The 12,621-nt window shown below is 35.7% G+C and overlaps 1 protein-coding gene across 1 annotated transcript in view; it reads left to right on the plus strand.

Annotated features, from left to right (window-relative positions):
• The window catches only part of LOC308695659 (NACHT, LRR and PYD domains-containing protein 12-like), a gene marked incomplete at both ends in the record, with an annotated part of 40,703 nt that overhangs the window by 12,344 nt on the left and 15,738 nt on the right, over positions 1-12,621 (plus strand). Inside the window, one exon of the mRNA XM_081373839.1 lies at positions 11,812-11,985. Within this exon, the coding sequence (XP_081229965.1) occupies positions 11,812-11,985 (174 nt within the window). The remainder of the gene's footprint in view (positions 1-11,811; positions 11,986-12,621) is intronic.

Consider the following 12,621-nt stretch of genomic DNA (forward strand, 5'->3'; position numbering starts at 1 on the left):
AAACATATCGATACCTAAATTTTTCAGTATCGATACTTAAAAAAAAAACCTCCCTATGGACGTCTGTGTTTTTTTCCTGACGCACGCAGCAAAGAACCTGCCGCTGTCAGTGCCATGTGACAAAACACTATAGCGAGATGACTGCATGTGCAAGCACAAATGGTCCACGACTCGTAGACAAATATGACACGAGGAGTGACATATGGAAGTACGTTGCCTACCTTGCTCTGTTGCACGGTGCACCGATACCTCAAAAGTAAACCGGAAATTAAAAACGTCACGATTCCTTAATTTATTAGTATCGATACTTCTAAGAATGACCGCGTTCCAGATTTGTAAGGCCGGCGACACACTGGCTGCATGTCGTGTCCGTTTTTGTTTCTGCTCCCATGTTAACTGCCTGCGTGACACACGCGTCTGGGCAGCTCGAGGCATGCTAGAAACAGAACCGACGTATATTTTTCACGCGACACGCACGCGTGTTGGAAGCGTTTCCTGGCAAAACAGAATAGGAAAAGATGTTCATGTTTCTATGTAATTTTGACACGAATACATATTAATGAATGACATTTTGATGTTTGAAAGTTTTGACATAAATACAATAAATGTAATTAAAAAAATATCATCGATTTTCAAATATTGCACCTCTCAATACAGAACGAATTATTCTGTAGCCTATTTTGCCGTCAACACTGCCGACGTTGTCTTTGCTGCTATATATTTATGTTTAACATGAAGTATAGGCCTTCCACAACTCTCTCCCCACATGTCAAATATATCACCAATGAGGCTTATCATCATGTTACCAATATTAAACATTGTTTAATATAATTGCTGTTCATATTTTTATTCAAAGTTCAGAATCAAGATAAAGCTCTTATGTTTCTTATGATAAATAAGATAATGCAGCTAAATTGATAAAATATTTCATATTTTGTTCAAATGTTTAATATATCTGCTGTTCATATGTTCATTTATTAGTGTGTTATACGATTAGATTGTTGTCCCGGTTTTAAAATAAAGCACAGCAATGATATTTGAGAGTGTTTCTCCCTTTTCAGGAAAAGTATCGAAAAAGTATCGAAATCGCAATACTTGACTTGGTATCGGTATCGAAACAATAGTTTTGGTATCGTGACAACACTAATTGTTGTTATTATTATTATTATTATTATTATTATTATTATTATAACCAGATAAAAATACAGTTAAATGAATGAAAACAGGTTTTTTTGGTTGAACAAATGCTTTTATTATAACAAACTCGAAAACCATTTGGTTTGTTTTGTTTATTAAAATTTCAATAAAACTTGTCTAATCAACTAAATTCAGTAATTGATAATGAATCAGATCAACAACTTATTTTTAACATTAATAATTTATTAAAATATTTAAGAATAATAGAGTCCTATGAAATGTAATTTATTCAGAAAACTATTTTTTCTTTTTATGAATAAATACAAATATATTGATATTTATATGTTTCAAATGAAAATTTAAACTTTTATCCTTTTATTTTTTGGGGAAGTGCTGCAAAACAAATTTACTAAATTAAATCATGGACAAAAAATATTCCTTAAATAATATTTAAATAAATTGTCTTATTATTATTGTTGTTATTATTCTGAGAAGTGCTTTAAAGAAGTAGGTCTGCAATAATACATTTCTTTCATAATTTCTTCTATTTAAACCAAACTTTTGACAAGTTGTACTGAAGACCTGTTCCGGAGTGTATTTGACAATGGTTCAAATAAAATGATGAAAATGCTCATTAGGCATTCTCTCAGAGCAGCTCTGGAAATGTCCATGTAAGTTATTCATGTCCTCGTATTGTTTGTGAGACACTGAAAACTTGAGTATGTATAGAGGAAGCGGTGCAGCTCATTCCCACAGAGACACGCAGGTCAAGCAAATATATAGCAGTCTTTTTGTGCTTTAAAGGGGTCATGACATGGTTTTTCCTTTTCTTTTATTATGTTCCCTTAGGTGCAATTATAGTATTACTATAGTTTTTTGGACAAAAAACGTTTAAAATTTAGTGATTTATGACCTTTTCCCACCCTGTTTCTCATGCTCTGATTCAAACAGTCTGTTTTGGGGGTGTTTCCCCTTTAAGAGTTTAGTGTTAACACCCACTGTTATGATTGGATAACGTAAGTGACTGTGCATCAATTGTTAACGCCCCCTTTTCAAAACGTGCAGATTTTTGCGGAGCTGTGTTTACCGTTACCATAGTAACGGGTGATGCGTGCGAGGCGATGGCGATTGCAATGATGTTTGAGTCGGAATCAGAGGAAATGAACCATCAACACAACTAAGAATGCATCTGCCCGTCCACATAGAAAGTGTGAAAGTATTTAGTCAGTTTAACAGCCTACATCTTTTAATAGCCTACGGGGTATGAACATGACGGTCATAAAACAATGCTAAAAGTATGCTAAAAAAACACGGTGATGATTCATAATGAATTAAACTGCAATTAACATTTTAAAAAAGTTTTAAGTTTTAAATAGCCTACATTACTTACAGTTTGCGTCGTCGTTGTGTAACCCAGAATAGTCCACACGGCCTTATCTTGTACAAAAGTTTTCTGGCAAAGCCAGCATCAAACTGCGATTGTTCTCAACTGTCACTCATCCTTGAAATGTGGAGAACACACGCTTAATGAACACTGCCGTGACTAGGACGTCCGCGAAAAATAAACTGCATCCATCTTCCCATGTCGTCTGGATCTTTCAGCAGCGTATATTCTTCAAACATGTTGTTTGTCCACAGCCAGGAACAGAACATCTGCGTGTCATGATGACATCGCAATCTTCTTGTAAACAGACCCACTCGCTGCACGTCCACTGAACACGTGTGAAGCGCGTGACAGATGCGATGATGAAATGAGGCTAGTATCTTGCGCTTGAAGCGTAGTTATCTACGCTGGAGGCGGTCATATGCAAACGACTGCTACGTCACTTCGTACCGTGACGTCACTTCATACCATGGATCCAGAACGAGCTGTATTTAGAGCTTGATTAAATAAATGATTTGTTTATAATGGGGAGGACGTCTTAAGCTATGAAACTTGCAGGACGTTTTAATGGTACAAAGACCTCTTATATGCCAAAAGATCAAGGCAAATTTGGTTTCTCATGTCATGACCCCTTTAATATTCACAGACCATGTCGCAATTTGATTTAGTGCACAGGCACAGCTCTACTTTCCATTTATTTATCCATCCATCAGTTTGCGTCTTTTATGTGACATCTGCGATAAGGTCCTTGCACACTGAGTCCGAAATTCGCATAAGAAATTTTCGCATGTTAAAAAAATAAATACAACCTCACGTCTTGATTTTCTGCGTTTTTCGCATCTGTAGCAAGCATTTTCAATGGTGTTTTTACAATTCATAGCCACCGAATGACGAATACGAAAAAAAGCATACGGAAATTTTGGACTCAGTGTGCAAGTACCTATTGTAAATTCAATTTGCATGGATTCTGGGGTTCCCTCTGCATCTAAATATAAACGAGATATACCTTTATCCGTGCAGAGGGATGGTGTTCTATGTGTTTCCTCCTGTTTCAGCCACTTTGCATCCACATTTTTTGCAAATTGTATATATCCTCGAGGAAAACCACGTGCAGTCGTTTACTGCACATCCAAATATTGCCCATACTGCCAATGGTTTGCTTTCGACGGTGTTGCATAACTTTTTTTATTTTGCACATTTGTTCTCCCGCCCTTGCAGTAGTTTCCGGTGCGCTAACCTTGTATTACTATTTATTTTAGTTATTTTTTTACTCAGTAATGGATATAATTTCAAATGTAGCGAAGTACAATTCCTCAATCAAAACGTACTTAAGTAAAAGTAAAATTACAGATTTTAAAAACTACTTAAAGTAGAAGTATGAAGTACACAAAAAAACTACTCAATTTTTTTTTTTTTTATTTAACCTTTATTTAACCAGGAAAAGTCCCATTGAGTTACAGTAACTCTTCTCCCAGGGAGTCCTGGCCAAGATAGGCGGCCAAAAAGTTGCAAAGAAAAAAAACATTAAAAAGACAGGACAAAAAATTACATACTACACAACACAATCTCTATACATAGAGTATACATATACAAACAAGACATTTTGTTTAAAGGGTACATAGTTAAAAACAATTACACCGTTCAGTCAAAGTTGACTTTAAAAGGTTTTTAAAAATATTAATAGATGGAAGTGATTCTAAATTTAAGGTGTTTTGGAGTTCATTCCAGACATTTGGTGCATATGACGAAAAAGCTTTTTTACCAAATTCTGTTTTTGTTGATGGAATAATTAATAATATTTTTTTTGACGATCTTGTTCTGTAAACACTATTTTGGTAAATAAGTAAATTTGAAATGTAAATAGGTAATTTACCCATTAGTGCTTTGGCAATAAATATCAATAGATGGAATTTTCTTCTGAGAGAGAGGGAGGGCCATTGTACAGTTTCATACAGAGTGCAGTGGTGAGTCCTAGCTGTTGCATCTGTAATGAAACGTAAGGCAGAGTGATATAATACATCTAATTTTTTTAATAAAAATGAGGTAGAGTGCATATAAATTAAATCACCGTAATCCAAAACTGTTAAGAATGAACTCTGCACCAACCTTTTCCTTGCTGAGTAAGGAAAGCACCTCTTTAATCTAAAATAAAAACCTAACTTAGGTCTGAGTTTTTTTAAAAGGCTCTCAATATGGACCCCAAAAGACAATTTATCATCAATCCAAATACCTAGGTATTTGTAAGAAGTCACTCTCTCTATTGGAGTACCACTTTGTGTTAAAATAGTGAAATCCATAGGAGAACGTGAACGTGTAAAGACCATTAATTTAGTTTTTTTAGCATTTAATACCAACTTTAATCCTACCAAAGATTTTTGTACCTGACTAAAGGCAGACTGTAAATGATAAATTGCTTCATTCAATGATGTAGCAGAGGTGTACAAAATAGTGTCATCTGCGTAAAAATGAGCCTTTGTTTGATTCAGACCTACACTTAAATCATTTATATAAATAGAAAATAAAATAGGACCCAAAACTGATCCTTGGGGGACACCCATTTTTACTTCTAGTAATGATGAGGTACAGTTATCTAATGTCACACACTGTGTTCTACCACTCAGGTAATCAGAAAACCAATTTAGCACAGTGCTACTAAAACCTATGTTTTGCAATCTTTGTAGAAGGAGATTATGGTCTACGGTGTCAAAAGCTTTAGATAAGTCAATGAATAGAGCAGCACAAGACTTTTTGCCATCTAAAGCATTAACAATATCATTTGTAACAGAGGTTACAGCCGTAATTGTACTGTGTCCTTTTCGGAAACCAGACTGAGTGGAACTTAAAATACAGTTATCAGCTAAAAAATGTTTTAGTTGCTCATTTATAAGAGACTCAAATAGTTTAGACAAGAGAGATAATCTGGAAATTGGCCGATAATTATCTAAGGCCGATGGGTCTCCACTTTTTAATAGTGGGAGGACAAATGCAGATTTCCATGATTTGGGGACACAACCACTGTATAAACTAAGATTAAAAATGGAAGAGATAGGTTTAGCAATCAAATTTGCAGCAGTTTTAAGAAAATATGGCTCAATCTGGTCTGGCCCAGCAGACTTTTTACAGTCCAGGCCTAACAGAGCCTTTTGCACTTCAGAGACAGATATTGAAGTAAAGTTAAAATTATTCACATTTACATTAGACAAGTTTGTGATAGAAGTTACACTATTTGTGGGGTTGGTTGGGAGTGTTGACTGAATATCTATTCCTGCATTAATAAAATGCTTGTTGAATGTATCTACTATATTTTGTTTACCCCTTACTTCACCCTGACTTGCTATCATAACTTCAGGGATAGTTGGAGGGGGTACGTCTCCCGAAGAAGATTTAATTACTTTCCAAAAATGTTTGGGGTCATTAAGGTTTTCATTTAATAAATTCAAATAATATTCACTTTTTGTACTTTTTATTAGTCTTGTGCATTTGTTTCTTAATACCCTATAATTTACCCAGCATTTATCATTATTATTTACTTTTGCTTTAATCCATGCTTTATTCCGTTCTCTAATAGCAGTTGCAATAGAGTCATTAAACCAAGGATTGTCTCTACCCCTCACTCTGTATCTTCTAATAGGGGCATGTTTTTCAACTATAGCTAAAAAGGTCTTTTTGAAATAATTCCAGGCCAGCTCAACATCATCCATATCACAAACTAAATTTAAATCACTCTGATAAATTTCATGAAGAAAAGCTTGCTCATTAAAACATTTATAATTTCGTTTAAAAATATAACGTGGCTTAGTTTTAGTCAATTTGCAGTTTCTAACACACACAACCATACAGTGATCACTGATATCATTACAGAAAACTCCAGTAGCCGAATACTTATGTGGAGCATTAGACAGAATTACGTCAATTAATGTTGATTTGTCCATTCTTTTTTGATTTAGACGTGTAGGTGACTGTACTAGTTGCGTCAAATTTAAAGCATCACATATGTCTCTTAACGCTGATGAAGGTGATAGCCAGTCCCAGTTCAAATCTCCTAGGAGAATATACTCATTTGACAGTTTATGCAAAAAGTCAGACAGTAGAGCAGTTGCTCCAGCTGCAGCCGAGGGTGGGCGGTAACATCCTACCACAGTCAGAAAAGCGCCATTGGGGAGATTTAATTTAATGGCACATAATTCGAAGAATTTTGGCTTTGTTATTGATTCAATGGAACAACATTCCAACGATGCCTTAACATATATGGCTACTCCCCCTCCTTTACCCATACGATCCGTCCTAAACAGAGGTGGACAGTAACAAAGTACATTTACTTGAGTACTGTACTTAAGTACACTTTTTGAGTATCTGTACTTTACTTGAGTATTATCTTTTCTGGAAACTTTTTACTTTAACTTCACTACATTTGAAAGACAAATATCATACTTTTTACTCCACTACATTTCTGTCAAGGCCCTTGAGTAGAAAGTAGTAACGTCAGTCAGGGGATGATTTTGGTTTGGAAATGAAAGTCGGGTTGACTACAAAACCCAACGTCAGATTTACGTCAAAACCCGACGTCAGACAGACATTGGATTTTGGTTGGAAATGAAAGTCGGGTTGACGTCAAAGCCAAAAAACTAAGCCATGGGCACTATTTGAGGGAACAGCCATTTGGGTGTCCGAAACCATTGTGGACGTTATTGAGTGCACTTATTCAATCTCATATTCAATCCCACTTCTGGAACTGTTCTAGAAATAAATGTGATATTGATATGAGGGTAGGCAGGCATAGATTCAGAGGCATAAGGTACTGAAAGTATTACATTCAACAATGCAACAATAATAAAACAATGCATTGACATTTACTTTTTACTTTTGATACTTAAGTACTTTTAAAAACGAGTACTTCTGTACTTTTACTTAAGTAAGAATAGGTCTTTACAACTTTTACTTGTAACGGAGTAATATTTGACCAGTAGTATCTGTACTTTCACTCAAGTAAGGAAGTTGTGTACTTTGTCCACCTCTGGTCCTAAAGAGATTATACCCTTCAATATGAATCATATTGCTCGTGATTGATGGTTTGAGCCATGTTTCTGACAAGACGATTACGTCACTTTCTGTCAGTTTAGCCCACAGACGAATAGCATCGATTTTATTTATCAGGCTGCGCACGTTGACATGAATAAAACGCAAGCCACTGCTATCTTTTAAATCGTCAGGGCTCAGAAGCTCAAGCAGTTTTGGGCCTGGGTTTGGATGGACATTACCTGAAAGGAACAGGAGTAGAATAATCCAAACTGATCTTGCCGGGCGGCTGTTGCTGACTCGATGATTGCGCCTGCAGGAGTTAAACTGGAACCGCCGTACTTCTGCCCAATTAAAAAGTCCATACCCATGCAGGGTGCAGACCGATGAAGCCATGAGGACTGATGTAAAGCCATCGGCATCGAACAGCATAGTCACAGAATTTGGGCGAACAATCCGGAAAGAAGCAAACAATCCATCGCCAGATGATCCCAGAGTACTCACAGTCCATGAGCTCAGCACACATGCGAGCAGCAGGTAAACTGGTAGCCTCATGTTGTTGTTGCAGCCAGACCAGCTTGTTTCGTTGATAACGTGGGCTATATTATTGTTTACTGTTTACGATTAAGTTTGTAAACACAGTTCTGAGACACAGGATGAAAATTATTCCAAAATCAGGTAACCCGTTTTAGCAAAAAACAAAAAAAAACACTTATACAAACACAAAGAAACTATGCAGACAAACGTGTAAACACTGGCGCCGCCATCTTGGAGTGATGGATGAGGGATTATGTAACGCGAGTAAATGTAATTCGTTACCTTCCACCTCTGCTAATAGTCATTAAGTGCCGAACCTAAAAAAAAAGTAATGATAGTAATAACAATATTCAAGTTATTTAGTAATACATTCAGAGTAATTTTTAGTAAAGTGTCAAACCTGTAACAAGTAGTACCAACCTGTCCACTACATATGCATGAAAAAACGAATTCACACTATCGCGATAAACCCTCGTGCCGGGTTGCGCCTATACACGATATCATGTATCCAGAGATATTGTCAAAACAAGCATCAGCTATCAATATCAGGATGGTTTAGCATTTCCAATTCATGTATTAAATTATTAGTAGTATTATTGTATTATTATTAGGGAAGGCCTAGGCTAGTTTTATTATTAAATTGATAGGCTATCATAATTAATTTGCCACGCAATAATTTCATAGCGCATCACCGCATAACCAACGCGCTGTGAGGATAATAAAATATTACATAGAAGCTTACTCCTTATTGAAAATTGTCTAAAACATTTAGGTCGATTACAATGAACTATAGGCATGTAATTAATTATTAACGGTCTATAATATGTCTGAACACTGCAATAATTAGTTATCAATGAAAATTAAAAACAGCTTTATCTTAAAAAAATTGTTTAACAAATTAATAAAAGAGGCACGGTGTCAGATAGGCTACATCGCAGGTGGCTTGGAAGACGTAGGTAATGGTTAATCCATTTTGCAACACGAACTAGAGGTAAGCAACAGTAATTTGTAGCTAGTTTGAACTACAGAACTTAAAGATCTCCATCTTTTCGTTGTTTTTTTTTGTTTTGTTTTTTTTGCTGCAGATGAAATGGTTAAATTTCTGTTTTCCCGCACGCGCAGTCAGGGAAAAAACACTGAGTTTAGGGCAATCGGTTCGTAGCTCTGCTTCACCTGTGTGATATAGTCACAAGGAGCGACCAAAATTTCTAACATGCCAGAAATTCATCCGACCATCCGATTGCCGGTCGGGAGAGGTTAATCGCCTCTCGTTTCCCGCTGTACACTGCACGAACACTGCACGACAAACGACGCACAACAAAGCTGAAAATCGCTCCGACCCGAAAAAGAGTCGCACGAGTCAGAATTCGGCTCAAAATTGGACGAAAATCACACAGTGTATGTCCGCCTTAGTCATCATCTCCTGTTTTAATGTTACAACAAATTCACAACTTGTTTGACACAAACAGTGACAACTTGACTGCTGTTAACTTGTACTGTTTAGTAACACATTTAGGCTAATAGTCATTCGGTGCCGAACCTGAAAAAAGTAATGATAGTAATAACAATATTCAAGTTATTTAGTAATACATTCAGAGTAATTTTTAGTAAAGTCTCAAACCTGTAACAAATAGGACCAATTTGTCCACTACATATGCATGAAAAAACAAATGATTAAAAATATTCAATAATGATAACGATATTCAATAGGCAAGTCAGTCAGTAATAAATAGAGAGAGAGAGAGAGAGAGAGAGAGAGAGAGAGAGTGAGAGAGAGAGTCTTTTTGAACACTCACCGAATTCTGATTAGTTGAGAGGATGTATCGTTTAGGCTAAAACTAGGTTCTGCGCTTATCGCGGTTTGGAAAGGAACTGCATCTTGCATTTTAAACAAGGAAGTATAGTGATTTGGCATGAAACATTGATGGAGCAGTGATTAGGTTCAGTACACAGCAAAATGACATGACAAATTCTTTTTTTTTTTTTTTTTTTTTAATGGCGTTTATCGCATTTTGGAAAAGAGCTCTTCAAATATTCTCTTGCACATGCAAATTTTATTTACGCTTGCAATCTTATGTACACTTTGCCAATAACAGTGGAAATTATAAGCTCAATTTAACAACACAAGCGCCTATTAAATATATTGCCATTATTTTTGTATAAACATTTCAGTATCAGCACTGGGACTGTATTACTGTATTACTCCACGTGTCTGTGTTTGTGCAACTTGCATCTTTAAGCCAAAAAGGGGCGACACGTGACAGTCTTTATGAGTGAGCAACTGAACCATTAATTGAACTGATTAGTCCAAAAACATTGATTAATGCAGGAAAGAAACAAGTTGCTGAAACTGATCTTTGATTCTCATACATATTGCTCATATGCCTCTGGACACAGAAGGATTGCATTGGCGTTTGATTGAAATGTAACATATATGCAAAATAATCATTGAATTATTTCTCATTCCTGTTTGGAATAAGTGATTGTGTTTTGTCAACAATATGCATAAACATTCTGCATTTCAATTTTGTATTGTGGATCATTCATTGCAACATTTAACCTGATTCTCATGTTTAAGAATCTGTTTTCTGCTTGACAAATAATTATTGCTACTGTCCACTGACATGCTTTTAAAGCTATTGTTATCCTTTTTTTCTTTTTTTTTTTTCTGGCCTTAAAACACCTAAAATGCATGTGTAAATCGTAAAAATCCAAATTTAGCATGCTTGATCCCCTAGCAAAATCACATTTGGGACCTCAGTATTTATAAAACCCTGCATACGGCCCTGATTGTTAGTAATATTTCAAGATGATAATTTTCTGGACTGAAGCAAATTAGGTTTACATGATTATCCATACATCTTTTTTAATAGAAAAATTATGTTCAAATTTATCAAATATGATCATCAGGCTTTTGAGGAAGGTTATTTGTTCATCTCTCAATCATCACTGTATTGCATGGCATTGTATGTTTTAAAATGACCGAGCTCTGATTATAAAACTAAGCATTATATCATATTGCTAAAGCCAGGTTCACACTGTATGATTCTGGCCATGATTTGGCCGTCTGAGACAAATTTTGCAAATCCTAAAAGATTCTTCTGATCGTTTGTTTGACATATTCACGACAGCCGATTAATGGGCCTCATTCATAAAACACGAGCGGAACAAATTTTTGTAAACATTTTATAAATCGTTCATAAAGCCGTTCTGATGTAAATTTTCAGATTCATGAAAATGTTCGCATTTTCAAAATGTTAGTTGGTACAACGGAAATTGACACCTGCTCCCTACCACATGTAAATGGTGTGTAAAACATTTAAATGTTTGTTCTAATTTAGGCAAACTGATGACATTGCATTTTGATGGACTTTGATGCGTTTTGAACATTGCATAATTGATGATGTAAAACTCCGGATGAGTTTTCTTGTGTGTGTCCATTTTTAACATGTCTTGACTGTCGTTTAGTCTGATATTAATGACAACGGAGATCTTGCAGTGTAATATGACTTACAGTCAGGATCATGTTCGTACAGTCTGACAAGCAGCAATCGTAAAGGACTATTATAAATCACGCAGTGTGAACTCGGCTTAAGACATTATTGGCAGATATAGAGTGACAACTGATATTTATATGCATTTTATGTCACTGGTTCTCAACTCCAGTCTTGGGGACCCACCGATCTGCACATTTTAAGTTGAACTGAGAGTGAAGAGTGTGTCATTGTTTTCTGCAGGTTGAGTTATTGTAATATCACATCTGAAGGTTGTGTTGCTCTGACTTCAGCTCTGGGATCAAACTCACACCTCAGAGAACTGGATTTGACTGGGAATATAAGAATAGGAGATAAAGGTGTAAAGCTGCTCTCTGATGGACTGAAGAATCCTCACTGTAAACTGGAGAAACTGAGGTAAGATCATTCATTAATCTTAATTGAAACAAGAATAATGTAAAAGGCCTTTTAGTATAATTGTAAAATAGTGTCCTTTCAGCTCGTGGTTCATGCGTCTTTTTGCTGTGAAATCTTAAGTAAACATAAGAATGACCTTTATTGTTTGTAATATTTCAAGATGATAATTTTCTGGGCTGAATCAACTTAGCTTTACATGATTATCCATACATTTTTTTTTAAATAAAAAATCATGATCAAATTTGTTAAATATGATCATAAGTCTTTTGAGGAAGGTTTATTTGTTCATCTCTCAATCATCACTCTATTGCGTTGCTTTATATGTTTTAAAATTACAGAGCTCTGATTATAAAACTAAGCATTATATCATATTACTAGAGCCAGGTTCACACTGTACAATTTTGACCACGATTTGGCCGTCTGAGACAAATTTTGCATGTCCTCAAAGAATCCTCTGATCCTGGGCTAAAATCTGAAGTCTTTGATCATTAGTTTGACATGTTCACGACAGCCGATTAATGATCGTTGTGATCAAATTTTACCTGTGACGAAATTCTGGCAGTCAGAAGATTTGACTCTCAGTCCTGCACGGTGACTTATACGACGACCGTCAAATTGTCTTTGTTTTTCAAGACA

Source organism: Scardinius erythrophthalmus, assembly GCF_964197995.2.
Source record: "Scardinius erythrophthalmus genome assembly, chromosome: 9".
NCBI classification, from domain to species: Eukaryota; Metazoa; Chordata; class Actinopteri; order Cypriniformes; family Leuciscidae; genus Scardinius; species Scardinius erythrophthalmus.